Consider the following 27,961-nt stretch of genomic DNA (forward strand, 5'->3'; position numbering starts at 1 on the left):
CTCGCCGTGCCCGGCCGCGGCCTGCGGCCAGACACCCGCGGATCAGGAAACGTCTCCGGGCTACGGGGACGCATCTGGGGCTGCGGGCAGAAGTGGAGGGAGTGCTCTTCTGGAAGGTGCTGGGGATGGCGGGGGCGCTGCTAGTTGAGGAGGGAAGCCGTGCCAGAGGGAGCTTCCCTTGGAGAAGGAGGGAGCTAGTGATGTCTCCGCGGGAGCTTTCCTTCATCAGCAGTTCAGGCCGTCCTTTTAAAGAACATCACATGAACCTTTTCATGCCTGAGCTTTGTAAAACCTCTTGAGGGATGGGGGGCCTTTGCATCTTAAAAGCACAGTCCCACTGACATCTTTCACTCCCTACTGTCCACTCTTAGAATTATGTCAGTGCATGCCTGTACGCTTGCCCGAGTGTTGCCCTTTTTCCCTTTTGCCCTTCTCAGCTTCTGGCTTCACTCCAGGCTTACCCATGCAGTTACAAATTGCTTCTCTCCTTAGCTGTAACAGAAGGTCCGTTTATTTTGCATTCTTTCACTTTCAGATGAATGGAGAAGAATGGCCCTGGTTACTTTCAGAGTATTGTGTATTATACATATATATGTATTAAAATGTATTTTTCCAGAGAAATTAAGTATTTGTATATCTTACCTATAACTTGTCATTTGTGCTATTAAAATTTTCACTGAGGTGAGTTAGGACATACAAGTTAGAGTGGGCAGGAGAGAATTTAATGCTGCTTGTTCTTGAATGCCATTGCATTGCTGCTGAAGCAGTAGCTTCCATTTAGCATACATTTCTCCTTTTTGTTATTCTGAGGTTTTTCCATTTTTTCATTGAGTGTCTGTGTATTTTGCAACCTATAATTCATCTACCAATTGAAAATGCTAGCCTTTAAAATTCTATAATTTTTTAATTGCCTACTGTCTTGTGATTGCTTCAGCCTTCAACTTTTTTTCTGATCTACTTTATATTGTAGGGGAAGGTTTGGCTGGAAAATGCAAAAAAACCCAACTGTTTTGGGCTAAACTTCTAAGAAAGTGAAACTTAATCATTTCAGAGCCAAAGAGCAAATGTGACCCAAAACTGCCATCAAACAAACAAACAGACAATTCTTTGTGCTGGGAAAACGGTGGCTGCACTAACAGAGATCTGTCTGCCAAGAAGTATAGTTTTATCTGAAATATGTCATCCAACTATGTACACTCCAAATTTGTGGCCTGCTGTATAGGAATATTTCAAACAGATTTTTTCCTTTAAAAATACCAGTCTTGATTTCTCAGAACTTATTCTTGAATAACGTTTTTGAGAATCTTTCAAATTATGAAAATACTTGATGATATTCTTGTGCAACAGTAATATTCAATAGGTGAAAGTGAGTAGGGAGAAGTAGACAATCAGTATCAGTAAACCACTGGTTTTGTTTAGCATAAAATGGCTTCCTAGCTTGCCATTGTACATCTTCTATAGAAGATGGTCTGGAAGCTGACACTTCACAATAAAATATAGTGATAGGTGATCAATGTATGCTTCAAAAGAAATCACATTTTAGAATGTTAATGATGTAAAGACTTTTCCTTAGGAGTACCCTATACTATAAGCTACGATGTTAATGCAGTTCATCTCTCCAAATTATGGCAGGAAAAGCATTTATTTCGAAGTTGAGTAGGAGCTGTTCCAGCGTTGTGCATGGTGAATCCAAACTTTGATGTTTCGATACTTTCTCACAATCTTTTAATGTGTTGATACATTTATATCCCAAACTTGCGTATATTAATTTGGGAACTCTCACTTTTACGTTTGAAATTCTTGCTTTTGTGCTGCCTTGTAAGCGCTTTCTACTCTTGCTGCGTTTTGCGTGATCTCCCTTCAAAAGATCCTGTTCTTTTCTTGATGGTCTTCATTTTCTCACTGTTCTGTAATATAAACTTGCCCTGCCAAGAACTGTCAGGAAAGATTTGTTATTCATCTCCACTATAGATTTCTCGGGTGGCTTGCTTTTGGAAATGTTGCATTGACCACTTTTATGACAAATGTCTCACACAAAACTTAATTTGGCAGTTCAGTTGTTTCAGAGGTCTTGTTTTCTGGATTTTACCATGAATGTTGTCACTGAAAGACTTAATTCTGTTTGTTCCAAGTTGTGGCAACAAAAAAAATCTAAGTAGGTCAAACACTTCATTGCTGCAAATTCACTAGTAATAACAGAATTTAGCTGTGTTATCATACAATGAGGCCACTTGCTATTTGGATGTTGAGAAGTAATGACTTGAAGTTTACATGTCTTTGCAAAGCAGCTTTTAAGAAAAACCTTTTTGTCAAATGTGGGGTACTCTATGATCACACAGAACCCAGTGACTTAATTGAAAAGAGAAACAACAGTCTTTTATTCTGCTAAATGTAAGATGCAGACAGTACAAAATCTTGGCACTAGGACAGACACGAGCAGGGATGAAGCTAGAAAGACTGGATGTTCAAGATGGAGCTTTCCCTCTGTGACTGTGAAATACTTTGAGAAATTATCTGTTCTAAAGGGATTTGTAAATTACTGGGGGGAGTATAATTTTATCACTATTTTTAGATGCTAGATTCAGTGCAACTTAACCCATTTTGTAATTGAAATATTGATTGTAGATGTTAATGACTAAAAATAGTGGGGGAACTGGGTTGACCAGGCTGAAAATAATAGTTGAAACATTGTTTGATGGTTGTTCAACTCCCTTCTCTATGTCTTATCATATGTGATCCCCCCAAGTACATTGTGATGTGGGAAAGGAAATTCTAGATTCTGTAGTGTATCACTAGTGTACAAGCAGAGGTTGTACTTCGTGGCAGTGAACTGTTGTATATGTGTGAGGATAAAAGTAATTGTAAATCAGTATCAGTCTGGTAATGGACAAGCCTTTTTAACAGAGTTGCTATCGACTTTGGGGTTTGAACTGTATTGAGGTTTGTAGTACTTGATTGAGGACTGTCCTACATTAAAGACTTCTTTCCTTGGCAGAACAGATCTCTGGAAAGAAATAAATGTTTCTTTTTATTGTTGAATCAGGAAGTTCATGCTTTTGTCAGTTTTGTAAAGAAACAGAGCATAGATGTCTAGTACAGGTGCCAAAATTTTATCCTGGTGTTTCTGTTGCTGGCAGGTATGTTCATGCTTTCTTCCCTTTTTTTTTTTTTTTGTTCAGAATAACTTTTGTCCTTGTATTGGTTCCTTTATATGTTCTTCAACAAAAAAGTATAAAGAGGCAATAGCTTGAATTAGTTCCAAGTTTCTGATTAAGAATCAGAGCTACCTAATTTTCTATAAAGTTTACTCTGCTTGTTCTTCGCAAAGGTGTGTGACTTTGGGAAGAGACCTCCGCATCTATTTATGTTGTCTGCATCCACACTGAGGAAGTACTCCATTATTTCTATATTTGTGCATTGAAATGAAGATATTTTTAATGCAAGCTGAGTTTATACTGGCAAAGCTGTCTTTGCTGATGGCATTTGGCTGCAGAACTAACTTGATGGATGGGGAATTTTACTGCTGGAAACGGTGTTCACTATAGGGCATGCCTGCATCCATTGCTAGGTGGGCTGTTTGGAAGGCTTTTAATGTAAATTCAGTCTCATTTCTTGCTTTTGAACAGAAGTAATCACCTACATAGAGATAGATATGTTTTACCCCCCCTTCTGTATTTGCCATAAGCATCTTGCTTTTGGGTGTGGGGTGGTGCTTTTTGTGTTATTTCAGTGTGCATGTTGGTTTTTTGGTGGGTTTAGGTTTTTTTGTTTGATAAGTTTTTTTAAAAGATAAAGTGCATTGAGTTTGAATCAGGAGTCTGTTGGTTTCTATTTTATTTTGAACTCTCTCAGTAGTCTGAAGGACAGGTAAGAGAACAAATGAGAGGTTGGGGCAGAGAAAACATAAACATGAGTTTAAACAGATGAAGCATATCCCTTGCAAAAGGTTGATGGAGTTTGGATGGAGAAACTCACTTGCCCTTTTGACCTTGTATGTTTGTTTGGGATTGGTATGGCCTTTGAGTTCTGTTCTCATTGTAAATTTTAATTTGGAGTACCCTTTTTGGCAATTCCTGATATGGAGGAATGCCGTGACTTGGTGGGGGGGGAATGTTTTTTAGTGTGTTGAACATTAAAAAAGATAGTGAAACAGAATTAACAGTTCAGTGGCATGGGTTTTAGGTAACCTCACTTCTGAGTACTTTGCTTCTTACATAATGAGCAGATCCTTTCATTCTCAGTGGTTTACAGTTCTTTGGCCCTCCCCAAAAATATTTTTTTTTTCTTTAGAGGCACACTTGCTACTACTTTGTGATATCAAGAAAAAATAGCCATATTGTTGTTTGTTTTGATGGGAAATGAGAAGGACAAACCATAATAACACTTGGATACACTTGTTTATGTATGTAGTCAACTTGTCTTCTAACATTGGGCAAATTAATAGTTTATGCAATTATAGTGAGAACAGTATTAACATCCATAGGAACTTCTAAATATTTAAGGCAAGCTCAGTGTAATTTGCTGTGGGGCTGTGTCTGTTGGTTACAGGTAGGAGTTTTGGAGTTCTTTGTTTTTCTTATGGCTTTTCTTTTTTAATTATTGTGAGGTTGGGTTGTTACTTCAGTATCTTCTAACTAAACCAGGAAGGAATAAAAAAGATTGTTTTTACTGTATGCTGTTGCTAGCCTAATTTTGCTGTTGAGTTAGCTGTATGTGTGGCTGACAGAAGGTTTTGAAGAGCTTACTTATATTAATTTATATGAGTGAAAATACACCCCTAATTCAAGGGATTAGTTTTCTACAGAGAACCTCTGTGTATTAGGTGAAATATTTTGTAGGCTAAAGTATACAGCTTTGCTGGCATAGGCTGAATTTCTGTTAGGAGCATTCTGCTAGTGTTGTGTACTTGTGTAGTGATAAATTGTTGTGTATGGCCGGGTTATAGAGTTTTTGGCTTGGTCTGTGAATTCAGACTGGTGTGTTGTAATGTGTTACTCCCTCTCTGGTTTGATTTTGTGCTTATAAATAACACTGGGAGCCCTTTCTACTGCTGCTGCTATTTTCATTTTGCTGATCTCTCTGCAGGAGACATGTTCTCTCATTATTTTCTGAGCAGTCAGGTTAGTTGTAAAACAAGTAGGGGATGAGCATTGAGCCTGAGATCTCATCTGTCATACCCTAATAGTCAGTGGTGGTGGTGTTGTTTTAATCTAAAGGAAAGGGAGAAGGGAGAAACCACTAAAACTTGGATGACTAAGGATTTGAGCCCTATTCTTGGCAAGAAATTGATCTCTTGTTGACAGTTGCTGACGCTGGCTACATTAGAATTAGGGCAAAAAAGGGTTTTGTTCTTCTCAGTAGCTTCGTTTCAGTTGTGCTGTTTGTAAAGTTATTAAAATAACTGTGCTTACACTTGTATCAGATTATTTTTTGACACTGATTCACGGCACCTGTTGCTAAAAGCACATCTCAGTAAGCGATGATGGGAACTCATTTTGGTTTACTGCCTTAGCTGTAATGCATTCTTCCTCAAACTTAGGTGAGGTTATATTCCACCTTTCAGTAAGCCTTTTCAGCTTACTAAAAGTTTCACTGATGGAGACTTGTGGTGTCAGAAATACTACAAATTGCACTGCTCTCTAATCTTTAATGACTACTGGTAACTTTCTAGAGCTAAAAAACAGTGGTCTGCTCTGTAAAGTGTACATCTAAATATAATTACAACCTTGGATTGCATATTAGCAGTGAGATTTGCTACCAAACTGGGGTGTTTTTGAGAGGAGGGTTGAGGGTTAGTTGGTTAGTTTTGGTTTGTTTCTGTGGGGTTTTTTGGTTAGTTTTGGGTTTGGTGGGGTTTTATTTATTTGGGTTTTTTTGTTTTATGTTTTTGTATTTTTAGGTATAAGTAAGTATACACCCAATATGTATTTTTTTTGTTTTCTAACTTGTCCTTATCTCCACAGAAATTACTGTAGTTACAGAGAGAGCCTGATTTACAATGGGGGACGACAGTGAGTGGATGAAACTGCCTATTGATCAAAAATGTGAACATAAGGTAGGCAATCTTGAATTTGGCTTGCTGTATATCTCTGCTCATGGTGATTCTGTAGTGCTTCTGTATCTAAATACACTGTAATTGGGTAATCTTGACAGCTGCATGGTGTGAGTACTAACAGATCTGAAAGTGCATCAGCTCTGTCCAGCCTAGAGTCTGGATAACCTCTATTAAGCAGATTTTAGTAGTGTTATATGGCGTAAGCTTGTGCACTGAAAGATGAGTACAGTCATTCACGTGGAGAAATTAGTCATCTGTAGCTGAAACTATTGCTGGGCTCCCACCTCCTCATTGGTGGTTGCTAGAACTTATGAAGAGCAGGGGGAAGACTGGCATCTCTCTGTCCAAATCATTCTTGGCAGGAGAAAAACAAGTATTTTGACAAGTATTTTGTCCTGATGCATGTTATTCATATAGACATTGAAGAGAAATCTGCAGGTGCCAGCTTGTTGAGCGTACTTTCAGATATGATGGAAGAGCTTTGTGAGATTGGTGAGTTAAGGTTGTAGTAGCACAACATTTAAATCTCCAATTTCTGCTTCCAGCTATGGAAAGCCAGATTAAACGGTTATGAAGAAGCCCTTAAGCTCTTCCAGAAGATAGATGATGAAAAGAGTCCTGAATGGTCCAAGTATCTTGGATTGATAAAGAAGTTTGTGACCGATTCCAATGCAGTGGCTCAGCTGAAAGGACTGGAAGCAGCGCTTGCTTATGTTGAAAATGCTCATGTAGCTGGGAAGTAAGTAGCCTTTTCTTGCTACTCTTAGGCTTAGGACAGTTTTATGTGCCTATCTGAGAAAGGCTGCAACTGCACGTAAATTGTGCAGTTTCTTGCTTTCTAATCCAGAGATCTTGCTAAATGGCAGGCTTTCCTTATGGATGGCCTCCATGTGCCACAAGTTGCAAGTAGTATTTATCACAAATTGCTTGCAGTATTCTAAAAAAACTATTGAAGGCACTAGTAAAAATTTCTAAAATGGCTAAAATAGTAAATCACTAATGTGGTGGTCTAAGTGCTGTGAACTGGAATCTCTGTTCTTGCTTGATGGAAATAGTCTTATCAGTACAGAAGGGAGCCTTTTTTTCAGGGATTGTTTAATTCATACATGAAATAAAATATAGTTATGAGACATTGCATCCAGCATAACGATGAATCTTCATACCTGCCAATTTCTTTATTGGATGTGTTTTAGTACTTCTTTGTTGGCTAGCCAATGAAATAGGCCATACTCCTGAGGGTGAAATGAAAGCACATAACAGGCCAGGTTAGTGCTTTGGTCTGCTGACTTTGTGACCTGATGAAATGAATAAAGGTCTTACTTAAATAAACAAACCCAAAGCTTTGTTTGAAAATCTAACAGCCTTGTACACTCCTTGATCTAAAAATGGTGTCAATGACTTAGTTTATCTGAAGTTCAGAAGTATATGTGAAGCACTGTGCTGGGGTTATGTACTGATACAGTTAACATATTGAAACATACATAATTTCTTGGCATGGCATTTGTGAACCTCAACTAGAGAATGTTAATACACTCTTGAGATTGTCTGCTATTCACTGGTATACTCTGGTATTAGAATCATATTAACTATGGTATGTGTTCTTTTATAAAACTAGATGACAAAGTTATCCCTTAAGAAAGTTTATTTCCTTTAAGGTTATCTTAGGATGTAGACCCTTTTATGTGAAGGCTTGTTGGGTTTTAATATGGATTTGGTTCTTGTATGTTTTTTCCTGTGGATAATGATGTAGAACACTTAATTCACATAAATGTTTCAAAAGTAATACTCTCTCATCTTTCAGGACAACAGGAGAAGTAGCATCTGGAGTTGTAAATAAAGTGTTCAATCAGCCAAAGGCCAGAGCAAAAGAGTTGGGTGAAGATATATGTCTAATGTATATAGAAATTGAGAAAGGAGAGGCAGTACAAGAAGAATTATTAAAGGGTCTGGACAACAAAAACCCCAAAATCATAGTAGCATGTATTGAGACACTGAGGAAAGCACTAAGGTAAGCTTTTAGTTCATAGTGTTTTTTGTGGTTTTCTTTGCTTTTTCCTCACCCCAGCAATATGTGGAGCCTAATTTTATTGCTTAAGTCTTCAGTAGGCCCTTGCTATTGTTGACTACAACACATCTTTCCCGATCTGGTATTTTTTTACAGCAACAGTTGACAACACCATGAGATTAGTTAGATGCAAGGGTTGTCTGTGTTGTGTAAGCCTCACCTGGATCTCTTGCATTCATGGTAACTGTTTAGCAAACTTCCATTTCTCCAGCCTCTGAGAGAAGGGCAATATTAGTGTGTGTTGTTCCAGACTGTGTAGCTTCTCTTCTGAATATCTGTAATAAACTCACTAATTTAAAAACTAAAATGTAGTTTGGGTTTGTTTTTTATTGTTGTTTTGTTTTGTTTTGTTTTGTTTTTAAACCACTGTTTTCCTCACTGATGTGAGCATTTTTGATTGGGTACACAGTGTGTGTTTTTGGAAGAAAGAAAAAAACAAGCCTATTGCACAGTAAGCTTCTATTGTCCATATAATAATTTCTTTATTGGAGAGCTGCTAGTGCTCCCTAAAAATCAAATCCAGTTTAAGATCATGTAGTAGGCTTCATTCAAGTATTAGATTATTTTTTGGTTGTACATCAAGTTTGTTTGCTGCCTTTGAGTGAAAAATACTGGGGCTTTATGAAGTTATTATACTTAGTGTATATATAATTTACTGACCATTAGGGGCTTTTTAAAAGGAAAGAGAAAATTTTGGAATTAATGGACAGAACATTTCTTTCTGAGTAAAACAGCTTATGTGAAAACTATATAATGTATCTGGAGAGTGCCTTGTTTATATATCATTGCAAAGTTTCTGATACTTACATAGAGATGATCCTTGTTAAACTGATTGTTTCAGGCTTCAGTCATGTCAGTATAAAGCTTTGGACTTAACATATTACCTATGCTTCTTCTAAGTGAAACTACTGTCTTATATTTAAAAATATATTTCAGCTACTTTAAATTGCTTATCTGGTTAAATGTCATTTTAAGAGTGCAGTGTAATTAGAAACCTCCATAACCTTTCTCAATATCTTTCAACTAAAAACTTCTGTAAAATGTGCCACATAGATTATTTTCCTTACATGCAGAATTTTATTATCTTTGTGATGTTAGAATCAAATACTCTTGTGCAGTCCTCTTGGCTTAAACTCCATCTTCTGATTCTGATCTCTGTTGCTACTTAAATTTTTCTTCTGCTTTGGTAGGCTTTCTGCACAGATAAAAAAAATTTATCTGTGTTGTACCTAGATAGATAGATAGCTTGAATGCATAACTAGTTTAATTTCTGGTATTTTCTATCTTATGCTAAGATTTCTGTTTTTGCTTATTATATAAATTAGATTATATGAATTAGATACAAATAAGTTTGCACAGGCATTTCTCACAATATGCTCTCTTTTTGAGTCATGATGGAAAATTGAATTCTTGGGCAACTCATTTGTTAACATATTTAAATCTTGCTACTTCCAAGACCTCTTTTGAACGTTTTTATACTTAGTATTTTTTGAAGTTGATGTAGAAATAAAATGATGTGCACTAGAATTTCTAGAAAGTGAGACATGTAGATTTTAGTTCTTGAGCAGCCTTTTTTGCTAGCTTTTTTTATGTGGAACTTGAATTGGAGGGAACCAAAAGAAAATTTATGATTGGTAGAAAGCGTAATGCAGAATTAAGAATTGTTTCTGAATAAAAAAAAATACTGCTTTAGAGGTGCTTTATATATGATACCGTAGTAACTACAGCATTTAACTTTGAGTTTGAAAAGCAAGTTCTTGTGTTCTCATTAGTCACTGATTGAAATAGGAAGTTTTGTGTATTAAGTGCAACAACATGTAGAGTCTTCTGTCAAGGAAGGGTGACTGGCTGGGGAAACTTGTTTTATGTGTTCCTTCAGTGGCACATATTTCAGCACATATGTTTTCTGTGAAGATGACCCAAGCTCACTTTAATTATCTGGTCCAACAAGTGGAAAAGTGACTAATGCTTTTACTGCAGTTTGCTTCCAAGGATATACAAAGGAGATTCTATTCTGATTTTTAAAAAAAAAAAAAAAAAAAAAGTAGGTCATACAAATTTTGGTCAAAGGACAACTTCTTTCTTCTCTCATCTTTTTTTCCCCCCTTGGCAAGGGAGACGATTTAAGCACTGGATTGGATTAAATGCTTTGAAGTAATTTGAGAGGCCTGATTTTGTAATTCCAAGGTGGGTGTGGAGGCTAATTTTGATAGGGCATATATTCTTTAAATTTTACAGTAGCATCTCAAAATAATATCTAGCATAATGGTTTGAGTAACTGACAAAGTCGCTAAATGTGCACTCGGAAGACTTTCATAGACTGTTTTTTTAAAATGAATTGTTATTTGTGGATCACTCCCTGTTCATGGGCACTGATGCTATTCTGTGTGTTTAACTTCCAGTGAATTTGGTTCAAAGATAATCTCACTGAAGCCAATCATCAAAGTATTGCCAAAACTTTTTGAATCTCGGGAAAAGGCTGTTCGAGACGAAGCCAAGCTCCTTGCTGTGGAGATCTACCGTTGGATAAGGGATGCTTTGAGACCTCCATTGCAGAACATAAATTCTGTTCAGGTAGGCAGGAAGTATTTCTGTATCCAAACATTTAATGCTCATCCTCCCTGATTCTGTGATGTTGGGCATTCTTAAAGCCAAAACTGGAATATTTTTTTAGCTCCATTTAACTTTACCTGAAACATTGATCACTCCTAGTTATTTGTAAGGAAATCATAACAATGTTTGATTGCTCTGAACATACATGAAGTTGTGGGGTGAAGCCTCATATTGAAACTGAGGATGGCAATTGGGCAGTAGAATGTAGCAGAATGATTGCCCTTACAGAAGACCCTTGCACTGAGAGTGTTCAAGTCAATAATTTTCTTCTTCAGTTTTCTTTTTTCATGAAGTTTTTTCCTTTGTGCATCCCTTCATACTTATTCTGATGATGCTCAGGATGTGACTGCTTCCCTTCAGGAAGTGGCATTGCATTATGATAGATAGAATGTTTCATCATTTTAAAACTCCATAAATTATGCATCCTTTCCTCCTACCCACTTGAGTTAATTATTTTCAGGTGGAAAGCAGTAGCTTGCTTTAAAAGGGCGTGGTTAAAAAAAACCCTAACTGTTTCATCAACTGTAGCTTAGCATGTTTGTTTCATCTTAGTTTTAGTGCGCAATAATAGCATGACTGTAAAGGGAAGCTTCCTTCATGCTCAGCCGTTTTTATTTCGAAGTGTCTACAGACAAGGGAAGCTTCCTTCATGCTCAGCCGTTTTTATTTCGAAGTGTCTACAGAGGGGTCACACCATTCTGACTGTTTTTCTATTTGTTCTTATGTAATTGCTTTGCAATAACATTCTCTTCTGTGGATATACTTAGTCAAAGACTTCTGAGCAGTGAATGTGAAGTCATTCCTTTATTGTCAGAAAAAAGATAGTAGTGAAAGGTAGTGCTATCTTGGCTTAGAAATGGAAAATTGTAATGGCTTGCTTGTCTTGGAGTATGTCCATAATGTCTCTGATACAATGATTCTTTTCCCTTTTTGACAGCTAAAAGAACTGGAAGAAGAATGGATCAAAGTGTCATCAGCTGCTCCTAAGCAGACCAGGTTCCTGCGTTCCCAACAGGAGCTGAAAGCAAAATTTGAGCAGCAGCAGGGACTTGGAGGAGATGCAGATGGAGGTAAGCTATTTAATCTCTGAACTCTATTTCAAGTATATTGTATACAGTGTGTGAAGGGATGCATTAAATTGTAAAGGAGCTTCTAATCAAGATGGTGCAAAACGTGGAGTGTACTATACAAGAAGAAAATGTGTCTGAGGCAGAAACTATATTAGAGAGTATCTGTCTTTTGAAATAGCAAAATCACAGCTGCTGATAGCACTTTGTAAACAATGAGTCTTAGGTGGTGCTCTGGTCAAGATTTTGTGTCACTATGCTTATATATTTCTTTCTACTGGTTGCAGGAGATGATGATGAGGAAGAAGTGGTACCACAAGTAGATGCATATGAGTTGCTTGAAGCTGTAGAAATTCTCTCCAAGCTTCCCAAAGACTTCTATGAGAAAATAGTAAGCCAAAACTTAAATACTACCTGTTAATTCTTTGGCTGATGAGTCTTAAGACTTATGGGCAATTCTGCAATGTATGCTTTAGTGCTGCATAGATAATAACAAACTAGTGTTAATAACATATCATAAGTTTTTTAAGTTTGATTTAGCAGCAAAAAAGCTGTAATTTTAAGGGGCCTGAGGTATGTCTTGGGAAAGGACTGTATTTCATATTTCATTGCAATTACTGATGTTGATCTGTAGAGAGACCCTGGTTTTCTCTGGATGGAATAAAGGTTTTTAACACTTCTCTAGAAGTGTTCTTCTTTTGTATGCTTCTTTGGAAGTGTTTGTATTTATAAATTAATGTAAATTATTTGCTCTGCAGGAAGCAAAAAAGTGGCAAGAAAGGAAAGAAGCTTTAGAGGCTGTTGAACTGCTTGTCAAAAATCCCAAGCTGGAATCAGGAGACTATGCAGACTTGGTGAAAGCTCTCAAAAAGGTAGTAAATAAAACTCTGAGTGCACATATAATTTAATTTTTTTTTTTGTAATTTACTGGTATGATAATTTAAAAGTTACAGTTAATATAATAATCATGAGTAGAAAATTACTAGCTGGAACAGTTGTGGAAATAACCCAATCTGTGGTCCACTGATTATTGTAAGAAATTCTTCCATGCCTCTGAAACTTAGATTTTTCTCTTCAGGTTGTTGGAAAGGATACAAATGTTATGTTAGTTGCTTTGGCTGCCAAATGCCTTGCTGGACTAGCTACAGGCCTCCGAAAGAAATTTGGACAGTATGCAGGGCATGTAAGTAAGAGTATGTGCTTTTTTCCTGATTTTATTCATGCTGGACACCTTTTTTCCCTTTCCCCTGTCAAGCCTTCATATTTATCAAAGGTATTCTTTGTACAGTTAGGAATGTGTACCAACCCCTTAAAAGAGTAAGCATTGAAATACTTGCCTAGATATTTGTAGCTTAAGTTCAAAAGAACCTTCTTCATTCATATTTAGCATGAAACTTCCAGTTGCAATGTAAGTCTTCTCTACTTAGAAAATTGAATTGTTCTGCCATTAAATGAACTTCATTTTCATTACCTCATCCTAGAGATACCCAGACAGGAATGCATTTGTAGGCCACAGTGGAAAAAACAGCTTCTAAATTGGAGTTCTACTTAGCACCTCCAGGGTGTATGTTTTATGTTGGTTTGCTGTTTTGAATGTTGGGGGATGGTAGGTGGTGGGTGTTCTGTTTCCTTGTTGCCTGGGTTTTGTGGGGGTTTTTGTCTGCTTTAAATAGTAAAAAGTTCTGAGATTTTTGGTACCAAAATGTTCTGGTGCTCCAGTTTAGTGCTGTTTGTTCTCTCCTTTGCTGATCATCTCTTATCAATAGCTAATATCAGGGAATACAGGGAAGCTTAACCAGTATGTGGAAACAAAGAGAGCTTTTAATAAGTTTCAGTTCTCACTCATTTCTCAAGCCTGTGTCACTGTGTTCTTTAAGCTGCTCAATCAAATTATCTGTGTGATAAGCAAGAGTAATGGGCTTAGAGAACTGATGTGCCTGGCTGCCAGTAGTGTTGTATCTGAATTGGAAAGTTGCTGAGTGTCACTGCTTCAGAAACATTCAAGTCTCCTGAACTCTGAACAATGGTTTGGACTTTTCATTCTGAAAGCTGTCTGTAGTTATAAAAATCATTCTTACATCTGTTTCATAGTTGATTTCTGAAGGTTAACCCTTATAGCTACAGCGTTAGTGTTGAAAAAGCCAGGCTTCTAAAATAAGGGTGTATCTCTGTGGTTGCCAAGCAAATGGCATTGACAAGATGACTTTTTCAATACTGTAATGGCAGCTCTGAATTGTATAATCTCAGTACTCATTTTACCAGTTCACTTGATTTGTTAGCTGGGTTTATTTACTTGTGAGGAAGATGTAGACTTCTCCTGAGAGTGGGCACAGAAGTGTTAAAAAACAATTGTTGCTAGAATTGTATGACCATAAACTCTATTACTTATATATAGGACTGAAATGCTAGTCTGCAATCTGTGTTTCTAGCAAGAGTAGTGAAATCATGCATAGAATCGCACTCTTCACTGTAATTGAGTGTATGGGTGCCAGCCTCACCTCTGACTGCATTTGTACCCCTGGACTAATTTTTCTTCTTTCCCTCTCACATGGGCTATGGCTTCTGATTTCCATGTTAAAAAAAAAAACAAAAAAACGCTCATTTTACCTGTCAGCATTTTCTAAAACAGAGGCTTCATGATTTAAAATATCTCTTCCTTATGACTTTGTTCTCTGTAGGGTGTAAGGATGTCTAGCACCTGCAATAGCATGAATGATGGTCTTTGTGGTGCCACCTGTATTATCTGAAGGTTTTTTAGTGCTGAAGTCTGTGAACTGGGAATTCGGAGGTTGAAGCCCAAAAAAGGATACCACGTGAGCCTAGGTCACAGTGCATCACAGGGGTTGAGATCCCATAGCTTCTGAGTAGAAAGCAAATCTATTTTTTGTTATGCAAGAGTGTATAACTTCTATAAAGCATCTGACTGCTTCCGAACTATGAAGTGTTATGTTTATGAAAATATTGAAAATAGCTTGCTTTCCACACTTAAGATCTGTGTGTTTCTGGTTCAGTGACAGAAGTCATTACTGTTACAGACCCCATACTAAAATCTAAAATGTACCTATTCATATTACTGGCACATGAGTGTCTGCAGTGTAGTTATTTTTACTTTTTTCTCCCCTTGAATATTTTATTTACTTGTTTTTTCAGCAGTGGCTGTCTGAGCCCTAGACTAGGTAGAAATTGCTACTGGTCAAATTCCAGTATGGCATAATTTGCTGTCAAACGTGCTTTTTCAGGGTTATAGATCTGAAAAATATTGCTGCAGAGAGGATTCCAGTAGCTTTAGAACTATGATCTTGTCAGCTGTGGATCAGATGAGGACTAATGATCCATGTTTAGTGCTGTCAGAAAGCTGGGAGAGAGGGGACAGGTTAAATGCCTTCCTGAATTCTTAGAATACAAGAGTATGGCACCCTTTTTGTTATGAAATCATTCATTTCCATTCTATTGCTCTGTATTCTGCATAATTCCATGATCTGTAATTATGTGAACTTGTAGGTCTACCTTTTGTTACAAAATTGTTTAAAAATCTTTATTTGTTAATAGTGACTAGAATGAGTTTAATATTGGAGAAGAGCAAGAATAAACTAGTTTAGAGTGCTGTTGTGTACTTCTGGAGGGGGACAGCGGAGATGTTTGAATTACTGGCTTCTCTGCCCAGGTGCAGACTATCAAGCTTTCCAGTTATATCAGTGAAGAGGGGGTTGACAACTTTGTTCCTTTTTCCATAGGTTGTTCCAACAATCCTGGAGAAATTCAAAGAGAAGAAGCCCCAGGTAGTGCAAGCACTGCAGGAGGCCATTGATGCAATCTTTCTTACAGTAAGTAAGCGTGAAAATTTCCCCATTGTCTGAGAATTGTTCTTTAATTTTGCTTTGCTTTTCTCTTCACTGGAATAATGACTTTTTTATTCAATACTATAGACAACATTGCAGAACATAAGTGAAGATATTTTGGCAGTCATGGACAATAAAAACCCAACAATTAAGCAGCAAACATCCCTTTTCATTGCAAGAAGCTTTCGTCACTGCACACCTTCTACTCTGCCAAAAAGCCTGTTGAAACCTTTCTGTGCTGCACTTCTCAAGGTAAAGCAGAAGGAGTTGATACTTCTCTGGCATTGACTTGAACACTGTTGTTATGAAACCTTGGATTGTTTGGGGAGAAAGACCCAAACGTAGTGCAGAGACAAGAGGGTTCTTGTGTGCTATGTAGTCCTCAGAGTCAGTTTTGGCTGACATCAAACTTGAAGGTGATTTCAGTCAGGGGAACAATTTAGTTTCCTTTATCTTAGCTTTTTTGTAGCTGTACTCACTAAGTTTGTAAAAGGTTAACACTGATTTACAACTGTTATCTGAGACACTGCCACTTGCTTCTAGCACACATCTCTAGCAAGTTTTTGTTGGAATGATGTTGTTTACTGTGAAGAAAAGAGCAACCATCATTAATTCATGCATGGTAGTGACATTAGAGCATTATTTATCAGTGTAAATGATAATTATGTGTACTTTTTTTCTTACTGCAAATAGCCCTTTTTTGGTATAGGCAACATCCTTGGCTTAAAAATGGAGATTTGAACAAGATTGCAGGACTTGAAACTCTTTATGAACTTTCATGATGTTTAAAGCATGAATATTCAACCTTTTGTTGTGGAAAAAAAAGATGGTAAAATGGCTGTATCTGAGAAAAAGTAGACTTGATCAGTACATAGGAAAACAGAAGTGAAAAACAGCCTTTTTTCTTTCTGCACTGAAATGTCAAGGATTACTCTGTAATAGATTTAGATTTTAAATAAGGAGAGGGGATTTATATAAGATGTTTAGATACGAGCCACAAGTCACATGACATAAGTTGTGTTTCTCTGCAGCATATCAATGATTCTGCTCCTGAAGTAAGAGATGCTGGATTTGAAGCATTAGGCACTGCCTTGAAAGTTGCTGGAGAGAAAGCTGTGAATCCATTTTTAGCAGATGTAGACAAACTCAAGCTTGATCGGGTGAGTATTGTTATACATGTTATAAAAAAGGCTTAATTTATCCATTTAAGATGCATCTTAGGCTAGAGAAGGTGAAAGAAGATGCTTTAGCCTAGTTCATTTCAGTGTAGATCTTTGAAGATGTATTTTTTACTTAAATGTTACTGATGTTACAGGAAATCTGGAAATCTTTTCCCTCTGACATAAAGTATCTGGCTGTATTATCTATGAAGTGGGTTGTGAGATTTAGTTGTGGTTTCAGTTGGTGATATTTGGAGTTTTGTTTTTTTTTAATACTTTGGTTGTGACCTAAAAGTTTCTTTCAGACAACATAGGGTCAAAGTTTTTGTTACTAGATGGGATTTGGTATTAAAGACATACTTCTCAACAGTGAAGTTGTTATGCTTTTGCGTAAGCTGACAGGTATATTGACTGAATGAGGATTTTATAATTTAAGGTGCTCAGATTAAGTCTTAGAGCATCTATGAGTGTCAGTAGGATGTCACTGTTTTTATTGTATATAAATGCAATTCATTTTGAACTAGGAGAATTATTTTGGCAATACAGTGATGGCTGATGCCACTGACTGGTTAACATTACTATTTAAGGAACACCAGATAACAAAATTTTGTTAAGTAAACAACTTATACTCCTCAAATTTTTTTCACAGTAGTCAAATTTGAGCCACTGCTGGCAAAGGGACACTGCATCCAATTGTGGTAGCTAACTAGCTTCTTTCCACCCCCACCTTTTTTTTTTTTTCCCCCCACTGTGTGGCAGATTAAAGAGTGTGCTGAAAAGGTAGAATTGGTTTATGGTAAAAAACCAGGAGGACCAGCTGAGAAAAAAGAAGGCAAGCCTATTACTGGAAAGACCGCTGCTCTTCCAGGGCCTGCAGGAGATAAAGAAACAAAAGATGCAGCAACCAGACCAGGACCACTGAAAAAAACATCTGCAATGAAGGTAAGAGATAGTCTGACAGTTGTCTGTGACTGTATCAAATAGTTACTTAGTGCAGATCAAAGGTGGCCTGTTGAACATCTGCCTCCACTGAGTTATCACTGTCCTTTTGCCCAGGAGCAGGTGAGCCAACAGCAAAAGGAATCTGTGACTTCTGGGAATGTAATGAAATCTTGGGTTTTAATTATACAAACAGTCTTGTCACTTATGTCTTAATCCCAGATTTTGATTTTGAAATAGTGATAAAAGACTGGAGGCATTCAGAGAAGCCTCAGATATTGTAACATTCATGTATTGTGATATAGTAATACTTGGGTGAAGTCAACACTTTTTGTAACTAGCAAGGTTACTAATTAAGTATTGGGTATTTTTTCAGCATTGTTTTTAGTTTGTTGTTTTGTATATTTTGAAAAAAATTGAACTATTAGCCTCTATTTCTTTAATATTATTTTTTGGATTTTAAATATTGACTGCAGTAGACGGTCTTTGTAATATGCTACTTAGTTCTTCAGGTGGGATACCTGGAAGTGAACAGAAGAATGGATAAAATTTTTGGAAATCTATTGGTACTCAGATAACCTGAGAAAAGAGACACCAGTCACAAGTTTAGTATCTAACCAGTATCCACAGGAAAACATATAGATTAAGTCATTATTTCCTGAACTTTGACAAATACATCATTCTTACCTTTTTTATCTTTCATTGTCCTGTGTTTTTTTGTAAAAACTACCTTTTGTAGTCTGAAAGCAATATATTAATTGAATAAGCTCTAGCTTATCTCTTCCAGTGCAGTCGTTATGCTATCAGAGATACGTATTTTTTTTGGCATTAGAATGTAGAAGTGTAGTATAGGAAAATCAGCAGTTCTTTTGATATCTGAGCTAGAAACATATTTGATCTTGGCTAACTTGTCAATTAATTTTCTAGGCTGGGGTCCCACCGAAGAAAGGGAAACCAGCTACATCTGCAGGCACAGGAGGTGCTGGAACTAAAGGCAAGAAGGGTCCTGAGACCAAAGAAATCTTTGAATCGGAGCTCTCTGTGAGTATTCTTCTGTTCTCTAAAATGTAAGACCCTCTATAACCAAAGGATTGCAGCTTTGGTTAATCAATTCTTCAGGTACTACAGAGTTTTTCAGGGAGGTTGGTTGTTTTAGTTAGGAGAAGGGAAAGCTGTATATATAAATTTAGAATCTGTGAAATGGGTCTTTGGTAAATACACCTGTTCTTCAGGCTGTTTCTGGCACCAGGCCATATAAGAGAGTAAGCAATAAATCATGCTTATACCCTTATAACAGGGTATATTGTTGTCCCTGAAGTAGGAAGAGATGAAAAAAATAGTAATACTTCATCTGTAATTTAGGACACATGATTTGCTGAAGGAGTCTGGTATTAAAAGCCTGAGAATACATTATTGTGGAGTTTACATTGAAATCTGAAATTAAGCAATAAATTAATTTAAAAATAAATATAATAATTGGATTAATTAAATTATTGATCACTGAATTAATTAATATATAATTAAATAATTAATAAAAATCTGTTCTGTTCCTACAAAGTTACATTTCAAAAAAATTACTGAATTCTGCATGTTAGCTGAGCATCTACCTACTTTCTTGGTAGAGAACCAGGTAAACTCGGGTATCTGTTGGTCAAACAGTAATGAAAAACCTATTAAAGCTTTGCTAGATATATCTGCAAGTTTTTTGGACTGTCAGTTCAAATCATAGTTATATTTGAAGTATTGCTTAGGGTGAATAATTTGTATTGTGCATGCAGTTTATATTCCTAGTTATACAGTAGAAAATGAGAATACAGTTCCTGGAGGTGATGCAGACACCAGTGAAACAAATGAAGTTTTTATCACTAAATAACTTTTATTTTCGATTTCTTCCAATCTACAGCAGAATCCTTTTCCTGTTTTGTAAATGCACCACAGTACAAGGGTCAGTCCAGTATATTACCTGTTTTTAAGGTTTCTGCCTTCCTCTGAAGGGATATAGTGGAGTGTTAACCTTGGTCTGATCTGTCTGCAGATAGAAGTATGTGAAGAGAAAGCTGCTGCTGTCCTTCCAGCTTCTTGTATCCAGCAGTTGGACAGTGGTAACTGGAAAGAGCGGCTTGCCTGCATGGAGGAGTTTCAGAAGGTATGTTTGAACAGTTGATAAGAGAGGCAGTAGGGACAGAGGAAACAAGTAATAGTTTCTTAACTCTTTAGGCCTGGTAAGTCTCCTGAAATACTTATTTGTAGTAGTTGTATGTCAGCACTTCAGATCAGATGGATTAAACAGTACTTGCAAAAGCCAAATGGCTTATATGGTTCAAATTCCATAACAATAGTGGAGTATTTTACCTTAATGTAGATAGTTGTGCTTTTCTCAAAAATACTTGTATTTTGATTGAGGATACTTAGACATCTTTTTAAAACTCCAAGTCATTGTAAAGCTTGGTCTCAAAGATAACTAGACTTAAACCAAAGTTTTTGCAACAACTAGGCCACATCTATTGCAAATAAGTTCCTGCTGTTCGTGTGTTAGGCAGCAATTGATTATAACCAATTATTTGCCAGTTGAAATTTTTGTTTAGAGACTTACACGGTACTAGAATTCTTCACAGCTAGTGGAAAGTGCTTCATGTAGTCACAAAAAAAAAAAAAAAAAATAATCAAATGTCCCTCAGATAGTATCCATTAGAAGACCTTTGAGAGTTCACACTCAAAAAAGCTTAAACTAGATGTACAAGTAGTTCATACCATTACAGCGGTACAGTCATGACTGAGCTTTTAATATTTTAATGGGAAAAGTGACTAACTTCATTTACAACATGGTGACTGGCTTCGTTGAAATGCTGCTGCAGAAGCCTGCTTTATTAAAATGTTGCCATTTCAGTTGAATGAATAAGCTTAACAACAGCTAAACCCCAGTAATTTAGACCATATTCAGGCTTAATCTCTGCTGTGTAGTCAGCGTTCCAATATGAAAGCTGCACAATATAGTTCAGTTTAGGAAGGATGTTGAGACACTTGAGCGCCTCCAGAGGAGGGCAACGAGGCTGGAACACAAACCCTGTGAGGAACAGCTGAGGGATCTGGGGTTGTTTAGCCTGGAGAAAAAGAGACTCGGAGGTGACCTTATCACTCTCTACAACTCCCTGAAAGGTGGCTGTAGTCAGGTGGGAGTTGATCTCTTTCTCCAGGAAGCAACTGACAGAACGGGAGGACAGACTCAAGCTCTGCCAAGGGAAATATAGGTTGGATATTCGGAAAAAGCTTTTCATGGAAAGTGATGAAATACTGGAATGGCCTGCCTGGGGAGGTGGTGGAGTCGCCATCCATGGATGTGTTTAAAAATAGACTGGATGTGGCACTAGGTTTAGTTGAGGTGTTATGGCATGGGTTGGATTCGATCTTGAGGGTCTCTTCCAACCTAGTTATTCTGTGAATTCATCTTAAAAACAAAAGCAGCTTTTTGAGGGACAGGTGAGTGGTTGGGGGGATTTTGTTTGTTTGTTTTTAATTAAGTGGTAAATTTCTATGATTGGAATGGCCAATAATGATTGTTAAGGACATTTGTTAAAAAACATTAAAGGAGTAATGTGAATGCTGTAGGTTAAATGTTGGTTCAGTAACTCGAACTCCTTGTTACAAGTGACTCTTCAGGTAAATTATTATGCTGAGAATTTTTGTAATTTAATTCAGTATTAAGAAAATACTTTGAGGACAGTTGAGAATTTGAGTTTTGTATGATTTTTGACCCACTGGCTAACCTAATGTTTATTCTTTAGGCTGTTGAGCTTATGGAAAGAAGTGAAATGCCTTGCCAAGCCCTTGTAAGAATGCTGGCCAAGAAACCTGGTTGGAAGGAAACAAATTTTCAGGTAATACATTATCCTTTTGTATCTAAATAGTCCATTTTTGTTAATGTAGTCTCCAGCTAAAAGTCTGTAAGTGCATATGTCACTGTGGCCACAGTTCTATCTGTAATCAATGAGAATATATACTCTCAAACTGGATTTTATTGCTGTTGAGAGTTGAGACTTTAGATGTCATCTAAGGTATCTATCTAAAGATTGTCTTTAGATGTATATGTATACATCTGCGTGTATATATATATATATATATATATAAGCATGTGTGTATATGTAAGTTCTAAAAGTAGATAATTGCAGCCCAGTATTGTTGGTTGTGTGTATATATATAATAGTATGTATTTGTGTGTGTACAGTTTTTGTGTATAATCACATCAAACACCTACATATGTATGTGTACAAAATATCTGTGTGCATAAATACTTTTGCATATTCAAATGTGTGTGTATATATATAAATACAAATTTTGTGCATGTTAGTGTTTACCCATGAAGCCATATAATTCTTATATGTATCTATATATAGAATGAGAAAAATTAGTCTAAAATACACAAAGACATGAGTTAACTTCCTTCCTATTTTGGACATTGCAGGTGATGCAGATGAAACTACATATAGTTGCATTGATTGCACAGAAAGGAAATTTCTCCAAAACTTCAGCACAGGTTGTGCTGGATGGTCTTGTAGACAAGGTTGGTGATGTGAAATGTGGAACTAATGCAAAAGAGGCCATGACAGCAATAGCAGAAGCATGTCAGTTGCCATGGACTGCTGAGCAGGTGAGTGAGTAGCAAAGGTATTCATTCAGTAAGTATAATCAGAAATAATATGTAGGGTGTCCTTTCAGTCTGGGGACTAAATCCCAAATCTTTGATTTTTCTCTGTTGCATGAAAGTGATTTGTTTGCTCTCAAGATGCTTCCTGAAGTAGAAGTTAAATATATATTCTTCTAAAATTGAAAATAGAATCCTAGGATGGTTTGAGTTGGAAGGGACCCTAAAAATCATCCAGGTCCTCCCCTCACACCATAGGTAGGGATACCTTCTACTGGACCAGGTTGCTCAAAGCCCCTCAAATCTGGCCTTGAACATTTCCAGGGATGGGGCAGCCACAACTCTTTCAGTTCAGACACATTCCTCTTTGTCCAACCACTGTATGCCCATTTCAAGTTTTCTTGGAGGTCTCCTTCAAGTACTGAAGGGCCACAAGAAGATCACCCTGGAGCCTTTTCTGGGATGAAAATTTCCTATTCTGTCAGTCTTTTCTCATTGGAGAGGTGCTCCATCCTTTTAATCATGGTGGCCCTGCTCTGTCCTCATTCCAACAGATCCAAGTCCTTCGTGTGCTGAATGCCCCAGAACTGGATGCAGTGCTGCTGGGTAGGGTCTGCTGGTAGAGCAGAGCAGAAAGGCAGAATCTCCTCCCTCACCCTGCCGGCCACACTGCTTTTGGTGCAGCCCAGGACACAGTTGGCTTTCTGGGCTGTGAGTGTACGTTGCTGGGTCGTGTCTAACCTCCTTGGAGGGGCTGGATGCACTCTCTTGCACACACTGTCTCTCCATTCATACCCCAGCCTGTGTTGATACTGGAGTTGCCCTGACCCAGGTGCAACACCTTGGCTTGTTGAACTTCTTAAGGTTTCCATGGGCTCACTTCTCAAGCTTGTCCAGGTCCCTCTGGATGGTATCCTGTCCTTGAGCTGTTAACTCCACCACTCAGCTTGTTTCATCTCACACTTGCCCTCAGGAAGCACTCAATCCTTTTGTCTGGCAGTTATGACATTAAATGGCACTGGTCCTAATACAGATCTCTGAACGGTGCTGCCTGTCATTGATGTCCATCAGGACTCTGAGCCACTGACCACTACCCTCTGGATGTGATCATTCCAATTCTTTACCTACTGTCCTGGGGTGACTCTACATTTAAGATAGCTTCGGGAGCTGGGGGGAAGTTGAAGCTGCGAGAGGCTGATGGGAGTTTTTTTCTCTTGACCAATTACTAGCCATGTCTGAGAACTGACAGCAATTCTGACTATTGAAAAGTGAGATCAACTTGTGAATACCTACCTTAAGACTCAAGACCGGGAATTTCTCTCTCTCTTTTTATTTCTGGCTTCTGAGGAGGTAACGGCTCTGTCTCGGCCTCTTTCCCCTACCACCAGTTTGGACAAGGCCACAGAGGGTGGGGGGGGGGAGAAACGGAGCAGGCCCCTCTGACTTAGTTTGCAGTTTCTGCTGCTGAACTGAAACCTGACACCATGAACATCTGCGGCTTTTCCAAGACTTTAACTCTTTTACTACCTGGATGAGACTTACAGATTACTCCTTTTTCCCAGAGAGAGGGAAAGAGAGAGAGAGATAATCAACATGAAGAAGACATCATAAAACCATCAAAGATGGTGAAAAAAAGAATAAAGTTTTAGATGGGGAAGAGGGAATAAGGAGATGCTTTAATAAGCTGAAATATTTTTCTGTTAAAGCTATGGACAATAGTGTTTTGAACAAAAAAAACAACTCCTTTAATTCATGACAGAGTGCATTGGGAGGAATGGAGTGTTCAAAGTGTAGATTTTGAGCAAAAGGTGGAGTAGTTGTGATACAGTGCGATGCTGGAACCGAGGGAGGAGAAGTAATAGTTGAAGATTTGGGGCCCTTAAGAGGCAAAGAGAAAACTTCTGTTTCCAGGGAAGCTCACAGAGACAGATGAAGAGAACTTTTGCCTTTGAATAACTCATCCTTAAAAATGACATCCCTAGACTCATTTGACCCATAACACACCTCAGAGTGATGTGAAATGGGAGGAGAGAACTGATGGCAGATTCTTCCAGGCAGCTGGCATCAGAGAAATAGAACACTATAACAGAAATAGTTGTCTTGTGAGAAACTCCATAGATTAGCAGAAGACTTCTGTTTCTCTACAAAGACTGATGAAAAGACTATAGCAAGAATTGAGACTGTTGTAAACACCAAAGTTTTTTGTCTCTGTTGTCATGTGAACAAGAGAATAATTGAATAGTGGGGGAAAAATGGGTTTTCTGGAAGTTTTATTCTGGTTTTCTTATTATTGTAGTTTTGTTAATAAACCTTCTTTATTCTTAAGTTTTAAGCCTGTTTTGCTCTTGTTCTAATCCATATCTCACAGCAAGAAATAAGTAAGTTTTCTAGTAATTTTTTAGTTGCTGCTTTAAAACCACATTTATTTGGTGCATTGGCCAGGAAACAAAATTAGCAAATCAAAACCACTAGATCTACAAAGTCCACATGTGAAATCCACATCTCTCCAATTCAGAGAGAAGAATGTTGTGGGGGACCTTGTCAAAAGCCTGTCAGAAGTCCAGATATGTGGTACCTGTAACTGCACTGATGTAATTGCTCTATCATAAAAGGCTGTGAGGTTGGTCAGGGAGGACTTGTCCTTGTTGAGAAGCCGTGCTGGCTGTCTCAGCCACCTCCCTGTCCTCCATGTGATTCAGCACAGCTTCTAGGAGGATCTCTTTCATGATCTTCCAAGGCACAGTAATAATGAATAATTATGCTTCTTTCTTTATACTGCCCAAGCAGGTACAAATCCATAATAAAGGTGTCTCTGGCTGCCTTTTAAGTACTTCAGGAGCTTCTGGTTCACTTCAGTCCCAGTTGTATCCTGCTACGGTGACACAGTTGCCTTTTCCTCTTCTGTTACCCCAGCTGTTTCTGTTCACTTGTCCTATGTTTTTTGCAGGTGTCTTCACTTTTTTATTACAGTGCTTTGTCACCTGGTTTGCCAGTGAAAGTTTACATTTAGCTCTCTTCTATTCTAGGTTGTGGCTATGGCTTTCTCTCAGAAGAATCCTAAAAACCAGTCAGAAACTTTGAACTGGCTTTCAAATGCAATTAAAGAGTTTGGCTTTTCTGGGTAAGTCTTAAGTAAATTGCTAAGAAAATCTTGAATGAAAATGTTGCTAATCTGGAGTTAAGATTCAGTTCATCTGAGCTCTAGTCCCTTAAACTCTCATGCCAATCATGTTCTTCTAGCTCTTAAGTATATAACAAAGTATCTGACATTACTGGTACAATAGGATGTGATTACACTACTGGCTACTCATCACTTGATCCTCTCTGAAGAGCATTTGTCTTAAACTTAAGGTACTTAATAGGTGTGGGCTGGGCACAGAGCTCTGGTATTGCATCCTACTTAGATACACCTGCACCCAGATGGGCTACTGTATTTTATAATTTAAAAGGAAAAGCCACATCAACCTACAGAAGAGACATACCAACATTCCTGTTCATCTCCTTGGGAGACATTTTGAGGTTGATTACAGATGGATGAAGTTTTAGGCAACAAAATAGCTGTTATTATGTCTGACATTGCGAGTGTAAGAAATTAATTCTCCATCAGAACTAGGGATAGCATGCTTTAATTTTCAATCACTAGTCTTTTAACTGAATGTGGTAAAGCAGATATATATAATAGAGTTTAGTCCTGAGGAAAAAATCTCTAAGCAGGGAATGCTTCAAATATCCCTTTATTTGACAACTTGGGCAGTTACCATGCCTGTCTTAAGATATTTTGTGGCTTTTAAATGGCTAGTGACATTGATGAAGTCTGGGAAATAAACTCTCCTTTAGTAAATTCCCCCCAGAAATATATACTTAGAGAAGATTCATGAATTTAAACCTTCCTTTATTTCTGTTGTAAATATACTCTTGAAACTTGTGCCTTTTTCTGGAAGATCATGAGAGTAATAAAAAAAAATAAAAATAGCCCACTACAACAATAATGTTTATTTACATAAATAAATATCTTTATTGTGTAGTCATGTTTCAGGTACTCAAAATGTTTCTATATTCATTCCTCAATATTTCAGTCCTAGCAGTCACAGGGATTATGTAGTTTAAGAAACTTTCCAGCTGTGATAATAGTAAGCTTTGATATAAATTCTTGGCAGATTGATTTTCACAGTAAGCTGTTTTCCAAACTGATCTTTCAGTAGTTATTTAAGTAGCTACTATCTACACTGTACCTGTGATGATATTTTGAGTATACATGCATCTAAGTTGTGTAAATCTGTCTAGGGGTATCTTTGTTATTTAACATATTGCGATGATTTTGTTTGTTGGTGTTGTTTCCTGTGTTGTATTTATGGGAGATATATTTTCTTCACAGATTGAATGTCAAAGCTTTCATCAGTAATGTGAAGACAGCTCTTGCTGCAACTAACCCTGTGAGTAAATTTAGAATCTTAATCCTGAATTGTTATCAGTCCTTAATTTGAAGACTGAGTGCTTTTTCCTCTTTCTCACAGGCTGTGAGGACTTCTGCCATTACATTGCTGGGAGTAATGTATCTTTATGTGGGACCTTCTCTGCGAATGTTTTTTGAGGATGAGAAGCCAGCCCTCCTTTCCCAGATAGATGCAGAATTTGAAAAGGTAAGAGGTGGAGCTCTCTTGCTACCAAGTGTTATTAAAGCTACTTTGAAACTTCAGTAGCTGGTAGGAGTTGGTAGTAATATTGTGGTCTAACCTTTGGGCTTGTGATTGAAGATGGTGCACAAAGGCTCTAAATTTATTATGTGTACCTACCCCAATAGTAATTTTTTTTCATTATGAACTTGAAAAGTTCCTGGATTTGTTTGAATAGTGTAGTGGTTTAGAATTCTGTTGTCCTCAGCCAATGCATTCATATCATGCAAGTGGTTTTATTTTTAATGTCAAATGAAAAATTGTAAAATTGTTGTTTCTGATTTTATGTTACTTGCAGATGCAAGGACAGACAGCACCAGCTCCAACTCGTGGCATTTCCAGGCACAACGTGGGAGGTGGGGGGGATGATGGTGAAGAAGAAGAACAGGAGGAGGTTGGGAATGATGTTGTGGATCTCTTGCCAAGAACTGATATTGGGTAGGTTTGGATTCTAGCACCTGATGATACACTTCTATTGCAATTAAAAACTTTGCTTTTATAAATGCTTTCTAAGCAGAAATCTATGGTGTTAAAGGGCTCAAATATACTAATAGAGATATTACTAAGTAAACAGGCACTTTACCTGTTTTTCTCTTGCAGTGATAAGATCACAGCAGAACTAGTGTCTAAGATTGGGGATAAAAATTGGAAGATCAGAAAGGAAGGTCTAGATGAAGTGACAAGCATAATAAATGAAGCAAAGTTCATTCAGCCAAACATCGGAGAACTTCCAGCTGCTCTGAAGGGTCGTCTCAATGACTCCAATAAAATCTTGGTATGTTTTTCAAAATTTTATTTCAGTTGCTTCCAGCTTAAAACTTACAGAAGTTATGATTTCTGAGCCTTGCTTATTACTGTGTGGTCTCTTTCAATGTCATTAAATGAACAGTTGGAAAACAGTGAACTGTGTG

At 37.4% G+C, this 27,961-nt stretch overlaps 1 protein-coding gene across 6 annotated transcripts in view; it reads left to right on the forward strand.

Annotated features, from left to right (window-relative positions):
- The window catches only part of CKAP5 (cytoskeleton associated protein 5), a 55,402-nt gene that overhangs the window by 4,104 nt on the left and 23,337 nt on the right, over window positions 1-27,961 (forward strand). For all 6 annotated transcript variants that reach the window (XM_033514878.1, XM_033514880.1, XM_033514881.1 and 3 more), the window contains exons 2-22: window positions 5,964-6,055; window positions 6,601-6,794; window positions 7,857-8,063; window positions 10,523-10,694; window positions 11,671-11,803; window positions 12,088-12,191; window positions 12,559-12,672; window positions 12,879-12,983; window positions 15,535-15,624; window positions 15,727-15,891; window positions 16,671-16,799; window positions 17,559-17,741; window positions 18,666-18,779; window positions 19,774-19,884; window positions 21,521-21,613; window positions 22,198-22,383; window positions 25,404-25,498; window positions 26,753-26,810; window positions 26,892-27,017; window positions 27,349-27,488; window positions 27,651-27,825. In XM_033514878.1, the coding sequence (XP_033370769.1) occupies window positions 5,999-6,055; window positions 6,601-6,794; window positions 7,857-8,063; window positions 10,523-10,694; window positions 11,671-11,803; window positions 12,088-12,191; window positions 12,559-12,672; window positions 12,879-12,983; window positions 15,535-15,624; window positions 15,727-15,891; window positions 16,671-16,799; window positions 17,559-17,741; window positions 18,666-18,779; window positions 19,774-19,884; window positions 21,521-21,613; window positions 22,198-22,383; window positions 25,404-25,498; window positions 26,753-26,810; window positions 26,892-27,017; window positions 27,349-27,488; window positions 27,651-27,825 (2,751 nt within the window). In that variant the 5' untranslated portion in view covers window positions 5,964-5,998. The remainder of the gene's footprint in view (window positions 1-5,963; window positions 6,056-6,600; window positions 6,795-7,856; window positions 8,064-10,522; window positions 10,695-11,670; window positions 11,804-12,087; window positions 12,192-12,558; window positions 12,673-12,878; window positions 12,984-15,534; window positions 15,625-15,726; window positions 15,892-16,670; window positions 16,800-17,558; window positions 17,742-18,665; window positions 18,780-19,773; window positions 19,885-21,520; window positions 21,614-22,197; window positions 22,384-25,403; window positions 25,499-26,752; window positions 26,811-26,891; window positions 27,018-27,348; window positions 27,489-27,650; window positions 27,826-27,961) is intronic.

Source organism: Parus major, chromosome 5 (genome assembly GCF_001522545.3).
Source record: "Parus major isolate Abel chromosome 5, Parus_major1.1, whole genome shotgun sequence".
Taxonomy (NCBI): domain Eukaryota; kingdom Metazoa; phylum Chordata; class Aves; order Passeriformes; family Paridae; genus Parus; species Parus major.